The following is a 20,517-nucleotide window of genomic DNA, read 5'->3' as shown; positions in this document are numbered from 1 at the left end:
TTTGAGCAGACACATGCACATTTGTAGCCTGCTGGATGTAATTTTGCAGGGCTCTGGCAGTGCTCCTCCTGCTCCTCCTTGCACAAAAGCAGAGGTAGCGGTCCTGCTGCTGGGTTGTTGCCCTCATACGGCCTCCTCCACATCTCCTGATGTACTGGCCTGTGTCCTGGTAGCGCCTCCATGCTCTGGACACTACGCTGACAGACACAGCGAACCTTCTTGCCACAGTTCACATTGATGTGCCATCCTGGATGAGCTGCACTACCTGACTCACTTGTGTGGGTTGTAGAATCCGTCTCATGCTACCACTAGAGTGAAAGCACCGCCAGCATTCAAAAGTGACCAAAACATCAGCCAGGAAGCATAGGAACTGAGAAGTGGTCTGTGGTCACCACCTGCAAAACCACTCCTTTATTGGGGATGTCTTGCTAATTGCCTATAATTTCAACCTGTTGTCTATTCCATTTGTACAACAGCATGTGCAATTTGTCAATCAGTGTTGCTTCCTAAGTGGACAGTTTGATTTCACAGAAGTGTGATTGATTTGGAGTTACATTGTGTTTAAGTGTTCCCTTTATTTTTTGAGCATTGTATTTAAGTTTCATGATATCACAAGTGCAATATAGCAAAACACAGCTGAGCTTGTTGTTAATCCACCTGGCGTCTCAGATTTCAAAAAAGCTTTTCAGCGAAAACTATCCAAGCTTTTATGTAAGGACATCTCTCTCAGCAGACAAAACATTACAAACAGCTAGCAGCAAAGTAGATTGGTCACGAAAGTCAGATAAGCAGTAAAATGAATGAATCGCTTACCTTTGATGATCTTCGGATGTTTGCACTCACGAGACTCCCAGTTACACAATAAATGTTCCTTTTGTTCCATAAAGATTATTTTTATATCCAAAATACCACCATTTGGTTGGCGCGTTATGTTCAGTAATCCACAGGCTCGAGCGGTCACGACGGGGCAGACGAAAATTCCAAATAGTATCCGTAAAGTTCGTAGAAACATGTCAAACATTTTTTATAATCAATCCTCAGGTTGTTTTTTAAATATATAATCGATAACTGGACTGTAGCTTCTTCAATAGGAGAGAGAGAGAGAGAAAAAGACAACTCCATCTTTCATTGAATCTGATGGCTTATTCATCACAAAACCATTTGATGTTGCCAATTTTTTCAATGATTGCTTCATTGGCAAAGTGGGCAAACTTAGACTGGAAATGCCAACAATGAACAGCGAGCCATCGTATTCATGCACAAAAAAATGAATAATGAAAGAAAAGCATTGCAAGTTTGAATTTTGTAAAGTTACTGTGGGGAATGTGAAAAAATATTTAGTGTCGATCAATAATGAAAAACCTCCTGGCATTGACAACTTAGATGAAAAGCTGCTGAGGATGGTAGCTGACTCTATAGCCACTCCTATCAGTCATATCTTTATTCCTTAGGCCTGGAGGGAAGCCAAAGTAATTCCGCTACCCAAGATTGGAAAAGTGGCCTTTACTGGTTTAACAGCAGATCTGTAAGCTTGCTTCCAGCTCTTAGCAAACCTTCAGAAAAAAATGGTGTTTGACCAAATACAGTGCTATTTTCTCTTATAACAAATTAACAACAGACTTTCAGCATGCTTATAGAGAACGGCACTCAACATGTCCTGCACTGACACAAATGACTGATGATTGGTTGAAAGAAATTGATAAGAAAAGATTGTGGGAGTTGTACTGTTAGATTTCAGTGCAGCCTTTGATATTATTGGCCATAACCTGTTGTTTAAAAAACGTATTTGTTACGGATTTTCAACCTCAGCTCTGAATCCACGATATGGCAATCTAATAGAACTCAAAGGGTTTTCTTTAAATGGAATGTTGTGGGGGTGCTTTGCTGCAGGAGGGACTGGTGCACTTCACAAAATAGATGACATCATGAGGACGGGAAATTATGTGGATATATTGAAGCAACATCTCAAGACATCAGTCAGGAAGTTCAAGCTTGGTCACAAATGGGTCTTCCAAATGGACAATGACCCCAAGCATACTTCTAAAGTTGTGGCAAAATGGCTTAAGGACAACAAAGTCAAGGTATTGGAGTGGCCATCACAAAGCCCTGACCTCAATGCTAGAAAATTTGTGGGCAGAACTGAAAAAGCGTGTGTGAGCAAGGAGGCCTACAACCCTGACTCAGTTACACCAGCTCTGTCAGGAGGAATAGGCCAAAATTCACCCAACTTATTGTGGGAAGCTTGTGGAAGGCTACTCAACACATTTGACCCAAGTTAAAGAATTTAAAGGCAATGCCACCAAATACTAATTGAGTGTATGTAAACTTCTGACCCACCGGGAATGTGGTGAAAGAAATGAAAACTGAAATAAATCCCTCTACTATTATTCTGACATTTCACATTCTTAAAATAAAAGTGGTGATCCTAACTGACCTAGAACAGGGATTTCTTACGAGAATTAAATGTCAAGAATTGTGGAAAAACTGAGTTTAAATGCATTTGGCTAAGGTGTATGTAAACTTCCGACTTCAACTGTAGAATCACTGGTTGTAAAGATGGGGAGAGGTCTGTACATAATAAAGAGATGCTCTGCTTTTTTGACACCACACTCCAGAAAGCAAGTCTTGCAGGCCCTAGTTTTGTCTTATCTTGATTATTGTCCAGTCGTGTGGTCGAGTGCTTCAAGGAAAGACCTAGTTAAGCTGCAGCTGGCCCAGAACAGATCGGCATGCCTTGCTCTTCATTGTAATCAGAGGTCTGATATAAATACTATGCATGCCAGCCTCTCTTGGTTAAGAGTTGAGGAGAGACTGACTGTTTCACTTCTTTATATTAGAAACATTGTGTTGAAAATCCCAAATTGTTTGCATAGCCAACTTACACACAGCTCTGACACACACACTTACCCCACCAGACATGACACCAGGTGTCTTTTCACAGCCCCCAAATCCAGAACAAATTCAAGAAAGTGTACTGTATTAAATAGAGCCATTATTGCATGGAACGTCCATTTCGTATTGCTCAAATAAACAGCAAACCTGTTTTTTTTTTAAACAGATAAAGCAACACCTCGAGGCACAACGCCTCTCCCCTATTGGACCTAGATAGTTTGTGTGTATGTATTGATATGTAGGTTACTTGTGCCTTTTGTATTTGTATTTTTTATCTATGTAGTTCTGTCCTTGAGCTGTTGTCTATGAATGTTCTGTATTATGTCATGTTTCATGTGGACCCCAGGAAGAGTAGCTGCTGCTTTTGCCACAGGTAACGGGGATCCTAATAAAATACCCCCAAAATACCAAGTACGTCCTTTGGGGTACTTGGAAGACATTTCTGGGGGACATTTTCAGTGCCAAGAACTCGAAGGTTCTTTGAAGAACTTTGCGGGTCTTAGAAGAACCCTTGTTGAAAGACTACTTTTTAGAGTGTAGGCCTAGGTACAGTTTGTGATAATACCACAGGCCATAGAATCATTATTATTTTTCTTCTATGCCATAGGTGCCATGGAAGTATCCAGTCTGAGGAAGTCTGAGGATTCTACATCGCTGGAAAAAGGAAAGCTCCTTATCCTTACTTTTAATACATATAATCTCAACTGTCACATTAGCAGTAGGCCTACTGTACCTTACTGTGTGTGTCTACGTCTCTGCTGCATTCCCCTGTTTCTCTAACCAAACATGTTTGAAAATGGTACTATAGTACCCAAATATACTTCAGTCTGAATAGTGTGGATGTACTGTACCATAAATGCCTTACCACTACATCTTTTGTGGAGACAGGCAGATGGAGAGAGGACATTGGCATGTTTTCGGAGCAATGTTTCCCTGTCAGTTGGGCTTTGGGGTTGGTGCCCAGACATATGGACCTGTGGAAGACTGGGGCTCGAGCCATGGTTGAGTTTGCTCTAGGGCTGAAGGGGAATGTTAATGAAGCCAAGGCAACACCGAGGCTTACATTCCAAATGGCACCCGATTCCCTATATAGTGCACTACTTTTGACCAGAGCCGCTGGTCAAAAGTAGTGCACTATATAGGGAATCGGGTTCAATTTGGGACATGTGACACCCACACACAGACCACCAGTACAGCTACCGGAGCTGGTTTTATTGGACACTATATAATATACACCAGAGAATACTCCCAAAATCTGAGAAAAGACATGTCATTTAAAAAACAAAAAAGACGTACAAATATTTCAACGTACCCTTGACATGTACCGTAAATACTATTTTAGAATCATTTCATACAAAAACAAACGTTATCATTCCTAATATAGTAACATTCCGGTTTGTTACGTACGGTAAAAAAAAGAACCCATTTCCCAATTCTCTTAATAAATATATACACATGAAGTACTCTGGTACAAAAGGAGCGTCTGCAGTACACGAGGACACATTTTTCCCCCAAAACATTTTAAAATGTAATGTTATCGCATTATTACAGCGTCTGATGTGTGGATACAGAGACAGCGGCAGAATCTGTCAATCTGAATGCGTTTGACCTTCGCCATCTGACTTTCTATGCAGTAATAGATGTTCTCAACTCTATTTTGTTGCGAGTCTGCAACCTATTCAGGCCATAGCTGAGTGAGTGAATGATTGATACTTTTTCATCTACTTAATAAAAAAAAAACATGTAATACTTATTGAAGAGGCCACATGCTAAAGCGGTATAAGGGAAAATGTGAAAATCCATGTGAAAACCACATGCAGTACATGCTCTTACTCGACACATACAGTAGCAACAAACACAGATCATTTCATATTAACTGCCAGACTGAGTGTACGTACATACATACTAAATACTGCCAGGATGTTTAGTATCAATACAGTGAGCCAACCATCCCCTCTATTTACAATACAATTAGTGTTTGCAATCCGTGCTTTGTGTGGCTAAATATCCCCTTTCAATCAATTAAGCGTCATCTTCAGTGCTATATGGAGTCCCAAGGGGGCAGAGACAACGCAGTCTGAGGCATAAGGATAGCTAGCCTGGTCCCAGTTGTGTTTGTACTGTCTTGCTATGTTTGGCAAGACAATCACCATAGGAATTGGCAAGACAGCACAAACAGATCTGGGACCAGGCTAAAGGATAGCATGCATCTCCAACCACTCTACTCTGATGCTAATGCTAATGTAAAAAGGAGTGCATTATTAGCCTGTTTCTCTTGCGTATTCCATGTTCAACACAAAGATACCGAGAGAAAGTTGTTTGCATAGCGTGGGGTATTACAGCCACGCAACAAGTGCATACTGTACTGTAACAAAGATTCTCAAATGGCCTTTACATACATATATATATATATATATTACAAAACAAAGAGCGCTTCTTGTTAAACTCGATTCTTATATACAAAAAAAAAAAATGTAGCAAAAGTCATATCAAGCCATCGACACAATGTCATCAGATAAGAGCAGTGGCTTTGTAACATTACAGATAACAAAAGAACACCATCTCTCAGACAGGTGGACAGTTGAGCCCTGTCCCAGATCTGTTTCTGCTGTCTCGACAACAGCAATGATCATTGGCATGACTGATAACAACAGATCTGGGACTATGCAACTGGACTTAAGATATTGCTAATAGTGTCAGAGACATCCTGCTCCCGTTCGGTGACTGGGTTAAGGCCATGTGTAAACCACAAGTCTTTACATTTACAACTTTACAAGCTGCCCTATGTCCACACTCTGTGGACTGGGCGGTGACAGTGTCAATCACTCCCCACCCCTCCCGTTAGGCCAATTAGATTTCAGTCAGGGTGAGTTTGTACACACCCCCTAGCTCCTCCACAGTGATCTGGAAGGTGTCTTCGTTGGAGTAGTGCTTGATAATGTTGTCATCCATGTTGACTAGAATCCTAACAGAGGGACATATATGGATGTCAGTATCACAGAAAGAGAGAGTCTAGTCAGTCTATTTCTACTTCCAAGGTTATTATCTAATACATAAAAAGCCTGATTCTCCACAAATATTACCTTGACTTGTTGTAGACGGATCTTAAAATCATGGTAAATAGACAACCATGGACGTGAACCACTTACCCTTTTTTGCATTTCTTGTAGACTTTCCCCACTTTCTGGAGTGGCACATTGTATTTCTCTGATATCTAGAAGAAGCGGAGCAACAAAGACTTATTGTTATCCAGTCGTCTCTCGTTTGCAAGCAGAGACCATGTACAGTATGTGAGGGTGGTCGAGATGTTTGAAATAGGTTCAAATAATATGTCTGGTGCTTGCGTTGTATTGAAGTGACAACGTTGCATACTGGTTTCTTTATTTTTATTATTTTGTAAGGCAACTCAATGACTCCTCTCTAACGCAACTCAATGACTCCTCTCTAACGCAACTCAATGACTCCTCTCTAACGCAACCCAATGACTCCTCTCTAACGCAACCCAATGACTCCGCTCTAACGCAACCCAATGACTCCGCTCTAACGCAACCCAATGACTCCGCTCTAACGCAACCCAATGACTCCTCTCTAACGCAACCCAATGACTCCTCTCTAACGCAACCCAATGACTCCTCTCTAACGCAACCCAATGACTCCTCTCTAACGCAACCCAATGACTCCTCTAACGCAACCCAATGACTCCTCTAACGCAACCCAATGACTCCTCTAACGCAACCCAATGACTCCTCTAACGCAACCCAATGACTCCTCTAACGCAACCCAATGACTCCTCTCTAACGCAACCCAATGACTCCTCTCTAACGCAACCCAATGACTCCTCTAACGCAACCCAATGACTCCTCTCTAACGCAACCCAATGACTCCTCTAACGCAACCCAATGACTCCTCTAACGCAACCCAATGACTCCTCTCTAACGCAACCCAATGACTCCTCTCTAACGCAACCCAATGACTCCTCTCTAACGCAACCCAATGACTCCTCTCTAACGCAACTCAATGACTCCTCTCTAACGCAACTCAATGACTCCTCTCTAACGCAACTCAATGACTCCTCTCTAACGCAACTCAATGACTCCTCTAACGCAACTCAATGACTCCTCTAACGCAACTCAATGACTCCTCTAACGCAACTCAATGACTCCTCTCTAACGCAACTCAATGACTCCTCTCTAACGCAACTCAATGACTCCTCTCTAACGCAACTCAATGACTCCTCTCTAACGCAACTCAATGACTCCTCTCTAACGCAACTCAATGACTCCTCTCTAACGCAACTCAATGACTCCTCTCTAACGCAACTCAATGACTCCTCTCTAACGCAACTCAATGACTCCTCTCTAACGCAACTCAATGACTCCTCTCTAACGCAACTCAATGACTCCTCTCTAACGCAACTCAATGACTCCTCTCTAACGCAACTCAATGACTCCTCTCTAACGCAACTCAATGACTCCTCTCTAACGCAACTCAATGACTCCTCTCTAACGCAACTCAATGACTCCTCTCTAACGCAACTCAATGACTCCTCTCTAACGCAACTCAATGACTCCTCTCTAACGCAACTCAATGACTCCTCTCTAACGCAACTCAATGACTCCTCTCTAACGCAACTCAATGACTCCTCTCTAACGCAACTCAATGACTCCTCTCTAACGCAACTCAATGACTCCTCTCTAACGCAACTCAATGACTCCTCTCTAACGCAACTCAATGACTCCTCTCTAACGCAACTCAATGACTCCTCTCTAACGCAACTCAATGACTCCTCTCTAACGCAACTCAATGACTCCTCTCTAACGCAACTCAATGACTCCTCTCTAACGCAACTCAATGACTCCTCTCTAACGCAACTCAATGACTCCTCTCTAACGCAACTCAATGACTCCTCTCTAACGCAACTCAATGACTCCTCTAACGCAACTCAATGACTCCTCTCTAACGCAACCCAATGACTCCTCTCTAACGCAACTCAATGACTCCTCTCTAACGCAACTCAATGACTCCTCTCTAACGCAACTCAATGACTCCTCTCTAACGCAACTCAATGACTCCTCTCTAACGCAACTCAATGACTCCTCTCTAACGCAACTCAATGACTCCTCTCTAACGCAACCCAATGACTCCTCTAACGCAACCCAATGACTCCTTTATAACGCAACCCAATGACTCCTTTATAACGCAACCCAATGACTCCTTTAACGCAACCCAATGACTCCTTTAACGCAACCCAATGACTCCTCTAACGCAACTCAATGACTCCTCTAACGCAACTCAATGACTCCTCTAACGCAACTCAATGACTCCTCTAACGCAACTCAATGACTCCTCTAACGCAACTCAATGACTCCTCTAACGCAACTCAATGACTCCTCTAACGCAACTCAATGACTCCTCTAACGCAACTCAATGACTCCTCTATAACGCAACTCAATGACTCCTTTATAACGCAACTCAATGACTCCTTTATAACGCAACTCAATGACTCCTTTATAACGCAACTCAATGACTCCTCTATAACGCAACTCAATGACTCCTCTATAACGCAACTCAATGACTCCTCTATAACGCAACTCAATGACTCCTCTATAACGCAACTCAATGACTCCTCTATAACGCAACTCAATGACTCCTCTATAACGCAACTCAATGACTCCTCTATAACGCAACTCAATGACTCCTTTATAACGCAACTCAATGACTTGGGGAGTGGGGGGGCATTTTACAATGACATAAATGTTTTGTTTTCCATCTTCAATGAAAATATACTCTTTAAACAAATGAAATCAGATTGCAATGACAGAAACACTTAAACAGAAGCAAAATTCAACCAGGAAAGAGAAGAGACATGGGAAGAGACATATGTATGGTATCTTTGCCTCTCTTTGCCCCCCAGCCCAGGCCCTGTCACAACTCATTTGGCCTGTTGTGGACCCAAGTCGAGTTCCCCACAGCCCGGTGGCCCCTGCTGAGCGATGTCCCCTATACCCTTTGTCTTAGTGCACTATACCAGACAGACCCCCTAATCAGAACCAAAGACTTAATGATTATACAGACAGAGACCCTACACGTGGCGATGCCCCGGCCCTCCTCGAGCACCCTTTCTCTTTCCGACCCTCCATTTCATCTAGGTTGAGTTGTGTCTCCTCTCTCGCGCTCTCTGAGATGCTGGGTTGAATTAGGATCGTCAAGCTGAGAGAGATCGTGGCCATGGGTAATTGCAGGGTAAACGGGAGAGGAGTTTGCGTGGCAGAATGAGCTGTGACACAAACAGAGCCACCCACACTAGTGTCACTGGAGTGATGCGATGTGACCAGCCTCCCATAACAGACACCATATGGCTGGCAGTCTCCCTGTGTATCCCTCCCTGGCTGTCCCTATGAAACCCCACTAGGGACAGACTAACCCTGTATCTAAGCCACTATCATGGTGGTTCTGTGGGTGTGATGTTTGAGTAAAAGTGATCGGTTTCATAAAATTGAGTGGATTGTGGTTCGGAACCCGCAGTTGTTTGAGGCATGTTTTTGCACTAGGGTTGTGGGTTACAATGACGATTAACTGCACGGCACTTAGGGCAAAATTGTCTGCTAAATGACAACATTACTGTGTTATTACTATAATATTATGACTGCTCTAGTTTCATTGCGTAGAAACTTACAGCTTCCACCAGTCCTTTCAGCGTGGGGTTCTTCAGCATGACAGCGTCAAACACCTCATCGGTATCCTTACGCACGTACAGCAGAACTACATAGGCGAGAGGAGGAGTACAGTGAGACATATTGATCACACACACACACAACACATACACACAGAAACACTCAAATCCCCAAATCACACTGCACATGAACTTGTTGGCAGAGTCAGATATGTTTTGCTGAAGCTAAGCTGCTTGACTGGTGGTGAGGCCCTTTATGTGAGTTTGGACTGAGAGAGTCTCACTAGGTCCCTGTCTCAAGTGACTCATACCTCACGCAGTGTTCTATCACATCTGAGACATGCGCACAAACACACATACGTACACACACAAACGCATACGTGCACACACACACACGTGCACACACACAAACACACACACACACACAAACACATACGTGCACACACACACACGCACAAACACACACACAAACGTACACACACGCATACGTACACACACACGCGTACACACACACACGCGTACACACACACACGCGTACACACACACACGCGTACACACACACGCGTACACACACACGCATACGTACACACACACGCATACGTACACACACACGCATACGTACACACACACGCATACGTACACGTACACACGCACACGTACACACGCATACGTACACACACATACGTACACACACACACGCATACGTACACACACACACGCATACGTACACACACACGCATACGTACACACACACACGCATACGTACACACACACGCATACGTACACACACACATACGTACACACACACGCATACGTACACACACACACACACACACGCATACGTACACACACACACACACACGCATACGTACACACACACACGCATACGTACACACACACACGCATACGTACACACACACGCATACACACGCATACGTACACACACACACGCATACGTACACACACACACGCATACGTACACACACACACGCATACGTACACACACACACACGCACACGTACACACACACACACGCACATGTACACACACACACGCACACGTACACACACACACACACACGCATACGTACACACATACGTACACACACACGCATACGTACACACATACGCACACACACACACATACGTACACACATACGTACACACATACGTACACACACACGCACACACACACACATACGTACACACACACGCACACACACACACATACGTACACACACACGCACACACACACACATACGTACACACACACGCACACACACACACATACGTACACACACACGCACACACACACACATACGTACACACACACGCACACACACACACACACGCATACGTACACACACACACACGCATACGTACACACACACGCATACGTACACACACACGCATACGTACACACACACGCACACACGCATACGTACACACACACGCACACACGCATACGTACACACACACGCACACACGCATACGTACACACACACGCACACACGCATACGTACACACACACGCACACACGCATACGTACACACACACGCACACACGCATACGTACACACACACACGCACGCACGCATACGTACACACACACGCACACACACACACACGCATACGTACACACACACGCACACACGCATACGTACACACGCACACACGCATACGTACACACGCACACGTACACACGCACACGTACACACACACACACGCATACGTACACACACACACACGCATACGTACACACACACACGCATACGTACGCACACACACGCATACGTACGCACACACACGCATACGTACGCACACACACGCATACGTACGCACACACACGCATACACACACACACAAACACACACGCACAAACGTGCACAAACACACACGCACAAACGTGCACAAACACACACGCACAAACGTACACACACACGTACACACACACGCGCATACGTACACACACACGCGCATACGTACACACACACGCGCATACGTACACACACACGCGCATACGTACACACACGCACACACATACACGCGCATACGTACACACACGCGCATACGTACATACACACACGCATACGTACACACACACGCGCATACGTACACACACGCGCATACGTACACACACACGCGCATACGTACACACACACGCGCATACGTACACACACACGCGCATACGTACACACGCGCATACGTACACACACACACACACGTACACACACACACACGTACACACACACACGTACACACACACACGTACACACACGCACACACACACACGCATACGTACGCACGCACGCATACGTACACACGCACGCACACACGCATACGTACACACGCACGCACACACGCACGCACACACGCATACGTACGCACACACGCATACGTACACACACACGCATGCACACACGCATACGTACACACACACACGCATACGTACACACACACGCATACGTACACACACACGCATACGTACACACACACACGCATACGTACACACACACACATACGTACACACACGTACACACACACACACGCATACGTACACACACACACGCATACGTACACACACACACGCATACGTACACACACACACGCATACGTACACACACACACGCATACGTACACACACACACGTACACACACACACACACACACACACGCACACGCACACGCACACACGTACACACACACACGCACACGTACACACACACACGCACACGTACACACACACACGCACACGTACACACACACACGCACACGTACACACACACACGCACACGTACACACACACACACACACACACGCACACGTACACACACACACGCATACGTACACACACGCATACGTACACACACACACAAACACACACGCATACGTACACACACAAACACACACGCATACGTACACACACACAAACACACACGCACAAACGTGCACACACGCACAAACACACACGCACAAACGTGCACACACACAAACACACACGCACACGTACACACACACAAACGCACACGTACACACACACAAACGCACACGTACACACACACACACGCATACGTACACACATACACACGCATACGTACACACATACACACGCATACGTACACACATACATACGTACACACACAAACACACACGCAAACGTGCACACACAAACACACACGCAAACGTGCACACACAAACACACACACAAACGTGCACACACAAACACAAACACGCAAACGTACACACACACACACGCATACGTACACACACATACGCACACGTACACACACGTACACACACGCGTACACACACACAAGCATACGTGCACACACACACAAGCATACGTGCACACACACACAAGCATACGTGCACACACACAAGCATACGTGCACACACACAAGCATACGCGCACACACACAAGCATACGCGCACACACACACGCATACGCATACGTGCACACACACACATACGTGCACACACACACGCATACGCATACGTGCACACACACACATACGTGCACACACACACATACGTGCACACACACACATACGTGCACACACACACATACGTGCACACACACACATACGTGCACACACACACATACACATACGTGCACACACACACATACGTGCACACACACACATACGTGCACACACACATACGTGCACACACACATACGTGCACACACACATACGTGCACACACACATACGTGCACACACACATACGTGCACACACACATACGTGCACACACACATACGTGCACACACACATACGTGCACACACACATACGTGCACACACACATACGTGCACACACACATACGTGCACACACACATACGTGCACACACACATACGCGCACACACAAACACATACGTGCAACGGACGTCACGCTGCTTCTTAGCGAGTTCCGCTTCCTCCAATTACACACACACACACAGCAGTCTGACCCACAAACCACAATGACTAACTAACAACCACCTGGCCCTGTCGCCCAAGCCCAGGACATTCCAGTCTGGGAAGTGGCCAAGCTCAAGGATCTGGTCCCTCTGTTACTCTGGTACCGGGAAGACGAAGTCATTCGCTAGACCAGAGATTTTGTCGTCTGTCCAGCCCCTTCCCAGACCTCTGGGTTAGCATTGGCAGGATGCCTAGTCAAACTCAGCCCCAGTCGGTCCGGTCATCCTGAGCCAGGCAGCACACTGCTCAGGGAGGGCTGGAGTGTAACTTCCCACACGTGGAGGACACTTGGGCACTCATCATGCTGCCCACTATCCACCCACATTCACTCCAACATGACACTCAGAATAGATGTGCTCTAAATAGATCGATTGGCTTTAAAAGGGAATTTGGGAATTTGGCAGCCCTGTTACAAGTGACTATAAAGGGGATTTTGACCAAGGGTGTGTGTGTCTACCAGCTCTCACAGTCTCACGTCAGAATTAGACGTTCAGCCACGTTTCTCAAACGTCAAATTTCAAAGTTGTTCCAAACGTCAAATTTCGAAGTGTTTAAGATTAAGCTTAGGCATCAACTCAGAATTCTTAAGGCCAGGGTTAAGTTTAGGCATTTAACGGCAACTTCTCAAGGTTAGGCATTAACTCTGACTGGTTAAGGTTTAGGATAAGCTTAAAACAAAAATCTCAAAAACAACTTTTGGAATCCGAGGCAGATGCTTACACCCATCCACCATCCCCGTCCACAACACCTTAGCAAAACCGAAACCTACTTCAAGGTAACAGTGCTTAGAGTTGACCCCTAATTGCAGGTTTCCACGTCATCTCCCGACGTCCTCAGACATGGATAGACGTCAAAAACAGACTTGTATCACGGGTGGCCTGGCCCGAGTGTGTTCGGACTTCGACTTTCTGCAATGGTGACAAGGACATCATTCGCTATAGTAAGCTTCCCCTACTACACAAAAATGTACTTTTCAATAAAAGCTTCTCAATGCAAACAGTGTGCAAAGAGGCGTGTGCGTGCATGCAAGCGTGTCCATATGCTGATAAAGGTTGAAGAGTGTGTGAATTGTGAGTGAGAATGAACAGTGATATTGGGTTGTGTCGTCGGGGGAGGGAGGGGGAATACAGCATGTGTGTGTTTCAGGGACTGGGTGAAAAGGCGTCAGCATGCTTCAGTTCGGCTGGTGCCTTCCTGTACTCGGCTAGCCGAACGAGTGTGCTCCTGAACTCGCTTAAAAGACCTCCGCTTGAATTTTTTTTTTTAATAAAGCGTCAATAGTACCGTTTGTCCACTTTGAGATGCCATAGTTAGTATACACTTCCTCAAAATAGTCTGAATTAATCAAGGATGACAGATTTCTTGAGTTATGCATTTTTTTTTACAGAGGAGATCTTAGTCACACAATTTTACATCTACCTAAGATGTTCGGTGCAGTATTTCCCAATGAAAAAATGTGCATGAAAACCAGTCATGTCTCGTTGAATGACAACAAAGACTTTATTGAAGAATCTCTACTGTTGACCAATCACCGACAAAGAGGCATAGACGTCGGCTCCAAACAGCCGAAAAAAGTCCAAAAAGAACAAAGATGTCACAAAATGTTGTCATAATATATGCATGAACTCTATCGAACTGTTTCGGCTGGGAAGCATGTGAATGCCTTAATGAGTCATGTGTCTCTGTCTATGGGAAGTGATTTTTAGGGAGGGTAGGTGGCCTTCAGGGAGCAAGCCATAACATTCACAACACACACACACACACACACAATAACACAATCCTCCCTCAGCATACCTCCCCCTCTCTCTGGTCTCATACCAGGTAGGCTGGTAAGCGAGTGTGAAACACCTTATCAGTAGTGCATACACAGTGTATTAGTGGACACACACACACAGACGACTCAAATAGAAGACAAACACACCACATACAGACATCATACCTTTCTTGGGCTCGTCTATTCTGGCCAGTTTATTGGGAGGGGAACCAAACTCATCCTCGTTGGCGTAGGGTAATTTCTTCATGCCCGAGCTGCTACGGACACACACACACACACACACACACACACACACACACACACACACACACACACACACACACACACACACACACACACACACACACACACACACACACACACACACACACACACACACAGTTGGCTTAGAGGGTTCACACACACACACCCCTGTTAAGCCTGTGAGGCCCTCTCCCAGAGAAGTAGCAGGAAGGTCCTAAGCCGTACAGTCTTTATTTTCTCCAGACGTTTTCCTTAGATCAAATTACAGACAAACGAGTGTCAAATTAGTGTTTCCAGGAACTCACCTTTCCTCCCCATCTTCTTGTGAGAAAGGCTGCATGGAGAGAAAGAAAAGAGAGGGAGAAAGAATTATGGGTCAAGGGTGAAAACACACATTCCTACATATCAAAAGACGGGATTTTATTTGATATGGACCGCATTGGGAAATAAGTGGAAGACTATAGGTTGATTGGGTTTTGTGGGCAGTGAAAATAATCCTTGGGGAACTCTACAATCAAATGTAATGACCGTTTTGGATATACTATACTTACAGTATTTTGAGTCACACTTTTAGGGTTTTCTTGTTCAGTTCCTTCACGAAGGCCATTATTGCAGCACAAGAGGAGTGATCTCTCTGAACCTGACATAAACCCGGCAACTTGTGCCATAGTCAATATTAGGTCTGGTCCAGGTTGTTATTGTACCCTCCTCTACTGTGGTGTGGAGCAGCGCACACTAACGACTTGGACCAGAGCATGGACCAGAGCTAAATCATTCTCAGAGGAAACCCAGTCACCCTGCTAATCAGTAACAGCTAAAAGTGCTAGAGGTTTACTGGGTTTCTAATTTGGATCCAGCTGCCAATTGTGCACCAAAATAAAATGTTTTCCCTCCAGGCTGGATTAGAAAAGTAAACGGGAAAGCTTTATTTTCAGCTCAGTCCACTCTGCAGCTCAGTAGCGCCATGTGGCCCAGAAACCAAGCGAACTCATTGAGCTGGGTCATGTTCATTAGGCAACAGACAGACTGAAACAGGGAGGAACACTACCAATGAAAAACAGATTTAGTTCTCTGTTGCAATAATGTTTTCAAACATTTAAACCTAATGAACAAGACCCTGGTGCCACTGTAGCCAACAGGGGGCAGTCAAAGTTAACATTCCACAGAGCCATACGGGTTCAGCAAAACAACAGTCTATCCTGATCCTCAATGTTGGCCCCAGACCCACTTTACAGACAACATTCTCAGAGCTTTGCAATGACTTGGGCCCTGTTATATACTAAAGCATCCTTTCTTACCAATTTCCTTGAGATAGTGATCTATTGAGGATGAATAAGTGAAAGCAAAAATGTGGCTTTCACCAATTTGGTCTGATTTCTGATGACCTCACAGCAGGAAGGAAGAATCCATTGACCGTGTTCAAACAGGGCCCTAGAATGTTGTCTCAACACACCTAAAAACATGTTAGATGGACTTATTTTCTCTAAAAATAGAGGCAATATGCTTCAATCTAGGATTCTTGCATCCAACTGAAGGGCCGTGTGATGTCACGCTGCAGGGAGCACTGCCAGAGGTGTGCTCTTGGGTAATGATGAGAGACCTGACATACCACACGCATACAGACAGAGCTACGTTACCCTCTGTCTTCTCTCACCTTGGGGTCTCACCTTGGGGTCAAACCAAACCAAGTCTACTGTAGACATACAAATACCATTGATGTGCCGGGGGATCTGCTGTGCATTATGGGGGATAAGGGTTGCATTATTTATTCAAAGAGCACAGGGCATAAAATAATAAATTATGTTGAAAGTATATATTTTTTAAATGTAGACTAATTTTTAAAAAAAGCTATACATGCATAAGAGTGAAACCAAACATGTGTTGATTCACTGAAGCACCGTGTAAGATCTTTAGCACATAAACACACACATCAGCCAATCCCAAGGCTAACTCACCCCTATCAGAACACACTGGAAAGTCCCAGTCTGCATAACCCCTGATCCCATTATATTACAGGACTGCAAAGTCCTGGCCAATTGGCAAGTCTATCCTGTGAGTTTTGGTTGCCTTGAGGTCACCTTGCCCTGAGTTGTGGAACTGTTTACCCACCAGGAACTACGTGATGTGACCCACATCTTACCTTAAATCTACCAAAACAAACTATGGCAGCATCTGAAATGGCACCCTATAGCCTATATAGTGAACTTCTTTTGACCAAATGTAGTGTACTCTATAGGGAATATATGCACTTCTTTCTACTAAGGCCCATAGGGCTCTGGTCAAAAGTAGTGCACCTCATAGGGAATAGGGATCTCATACAGTGTTAACATAGCAGGAGTGGCCTGGCAAAGTGACAATGACATTGGCCAGGCACCAGATTCAAGTACTCTCTTCTCTGTAATAGGCTCTTAAGCACGAACAGCTACTTGTCCATGGTGATCTCATCTACAGCCCTGAGAGAGAAACAAGTCTCACTAACTACCAGGTGTTCAGGGAACAGAACCAAAAATCTGAAAATAACAAACATTTGAGGAACAGAATCAGAATCGCATATGAAAATAATCTATGCTGTTCCGGAACAGAACCGTTATTTTAAACGCATGGGAACCAGTTAATAACATTATTTTAGGTTCTGTGAATTTTTTCCAGTCCCACAAAACGCAACAAATCGCCTATGCAAAGCCCTCACTCTGTCACTCAGAAATGTACTTCAGTGTCTGCCTGCTTGCCAGCTGAAAATATTGTGTGTGTGTGTGTGTGTGTGTGTGCGCCTCTCGTAGCCTACTGACTTTACAAGCTTAATTTATACATTTAGGGAGAGATTTTTTATTAGAGAAAAATGGATGAACCTTTTCAATACTAACTAAGGATACTAATAGTTAAAGTTCCACATTGGATTTATTAACTACAAAAAGGTAAGACATGTTTTTATTTGAATTCTAGTGCCGCTCTGCACACACAAGCTTGTTAACTAGCTGGCTGGTCCAATGTTAAGTCAACTCTCTGAAGTTCAAAGACATTCAAAGTCCCTTCATATTAGCGGTTCCCCCGTAGGTATAATTATTTGGTCCTAATTCAGATAATGCATGACATAACAACAAGATGCCCAGCGCGTCAAGCCAAGCCTCCTCCTCTATCCTCTCTCACCCTCTCCCCACCTGCAAAATTTCAGTTGCATCTTGCGATCTACATTAGTCTGTCCAATGCATGTAAATAGCTTACCCACTCCATAGCAAGCTGCTCTATCCTCGACACTGATTGGTGAAGTCATTTATTATGTAAATGTAAAAATTATTTTATTTCAGGGGTTTAATTAGGAACAGAAAGAAACATAAACTGCTACTATTTTGGGGTTAATGAACTGGTTCAGAACTTTATTTTGCTGGTCGGAACAGAGGAACGTAACCCAAAAAATTACTGGTTCTGTTCAGGCGAAACGATTGGGAAATTTTTTTTGGTTTTAAACCCTGCTAAGTACCACTCTCTGAGCAGCGAGTTCTAGTGCAATGATCCAGTGTGGTGTCTGGAATATGTCTTCTGAATGCCGCTCTGACCCAATCAGCTGGGGAGGAGTGACCGATAGGAGGAGCACTGGGTATACATGGTTACAAAACAGTACAGACATTAACACATTCCCCTACAGGGTTACAAAACAGTACAGACATAACACATTCCCCTACAGGGTCACAAAACATTCCCCTACAGGGTCACAAAACAGTACAGACATAACACATTCCCCTACAGGGTTACAAAAGTTCATACATCTTCCCAAAATGTTCAAGTTGTCTGGAATTTCAACCAGTATTTCTGGGAAATCTGGGAATTTTGTGAAAGTTTCTGGAATAATGCAACCCTGATCCCCCATAATGCACAGCAGATCCCCGGGACATCAATGGTATTCAGGGCTTGGACTTTTAACAATGAATAGGCAGAACCTCTACACTCTACACTAGTAAGAAAGCCTTAGGGGGATATCCAGCCACTAAAGAACACCTGGTATTTAGTGAAGGAATGTCAGAATGAGGGGCTCTTAGAAGTCTGAAGGAAACATTGAGGTGGTTTGGACTCTTTGGTAGTCAGGGGCTGATGGGAGAAGCATTTAAATGCCACTTGATAAGATTTTTAGTATCATTGAATCTGCACCAATTACAGTATGTGCTCTAATCTTATCACAAAACATAGCATTTGCATAATTTATTTAACCTTAAATTAACTAGACAAGTTGGTTAAGAACAAATTCTTATTTACAATGACGGCCTACACCGGCCAAACCCGGATGACGCTGGGCCAATTGTGCGCCGCCCTATGGGACTCCTAATCACGGCCGGTTGTAATACAGCCTGGATTCGAACCAGGGAGACTGTAGTGACACCTCTAGCATTGAGATGCAGTGCCTTAGACAGCTGTACCACTCAGGAGCCCACCATTTTACCGGTACTCTATAGTAAATTCTACCTTGCAATTGCATGGCAATTAAGTAGGTACAATTGAAGTCGGAAGTTAATATACACCTTGCCAAATACATTTAAACTCAGTTTCACAATTCCTGACATTTAATCAGAGTAAAAATTCCCTGACTTAGGATCACCACTTTATTTTAAGAATGTGAAATGTCAGAATAATAGTAGAGAATTATTTCAGCTTAATTTCTTTCATCACAGAAGTTTACATACACTCAATTAGTATTTGGTAGCATTGCCTTTAAATTGTTTAACTTGGGTCAAACATTTTGGGAAGCCTTTCACAAGCTTCCCACAATAAGTTGGGTGAATTTTGGCCCATTCCTCCTGACAGAGCTGGTGTAACTGGGTCAGGTTTGTAGGCCTCCTTGCTTGCACACACTTTTTCAGTTCTGCCCACAGATTTTCTATAGGATTGAGGTCAGGGCTTTGTGATGGCACCTGCCACAACTTTGGAAGTATGTTTGGGGTCATTGTCCATTTGGGTGACCCATTTGCGACCAAGCTTGAACTTCCTGA

General features: G+C 44.4%; 1 protein-coding gene across 8 annotated transcripts in view; it reads right to left on the bottom strand.

Annotated features, from left to right (window-relative positions):
• Positions 1-4,083: 4,083 nt before the first annotated feature.
• The window catches only part of LOC124046307 (grainyhead-like protein 1 homolog), a 32,894-nt gene continuing 16,460 nt past the window's right edge, over positions 4,084-20,517 (bottom strand). For 4 of the 8 annotated variants that reach the window (XM_046366535.1, XM_046366538.1, XM_046366532.1 and 1 more), the window contains exons 11-15: positions 15,844-15,872; positions 15,461-15,549; positions 9,569-9,654; positions 6,042-6,106; positions 4,084-5,857 (exon numbers count right to left, since the gene is read on the bottom strand). In XM_046366535.1, the coding sequence (XP_046222491.1) occupies positions 5,743-5,857; positions 6,042-6,106; positions 9,569-9,654; positions 15,461-15,549; positions 15,844-15,872 (384 nt within the window). In that variant the 3' untranslated portion in view covers positions 4,084-5,742. Of the gene's footprint in view, positions 5,858-6,041; positions 6,107-9,568; positions 9,655-15,460; positions 15,553-15,843; positions 15,873-20,517 lie in introns of all 8 variants that reach the window. The other 4 variants (XM_046366534.1, XM_046366536.1, XM_046366531.1 and 1 more) reach the window with 1 other exon arrangement.

The sequence above is a fragment of the Oncorhynchus gorbuscha genome, linkage group LG10, assembly GCF_021184085.1.
Source record: "Oncorhynchus gorbuscha isolate QuinsamMale2020 ecotype Even-year linkage group LG10, OgorEven_v1.0, whole genome shotgun sequence".
Taxonomy (NCBI): Eukaryota; Metazoa; Chordata; class Actinopteri; order Salmoniformes; family Salmonidae; genus Oncorhynchus; species Oncorhynchus gorbuscha.
This window is presented reverse-complemented; position numbering and strand designations above follow the sequence as displayed.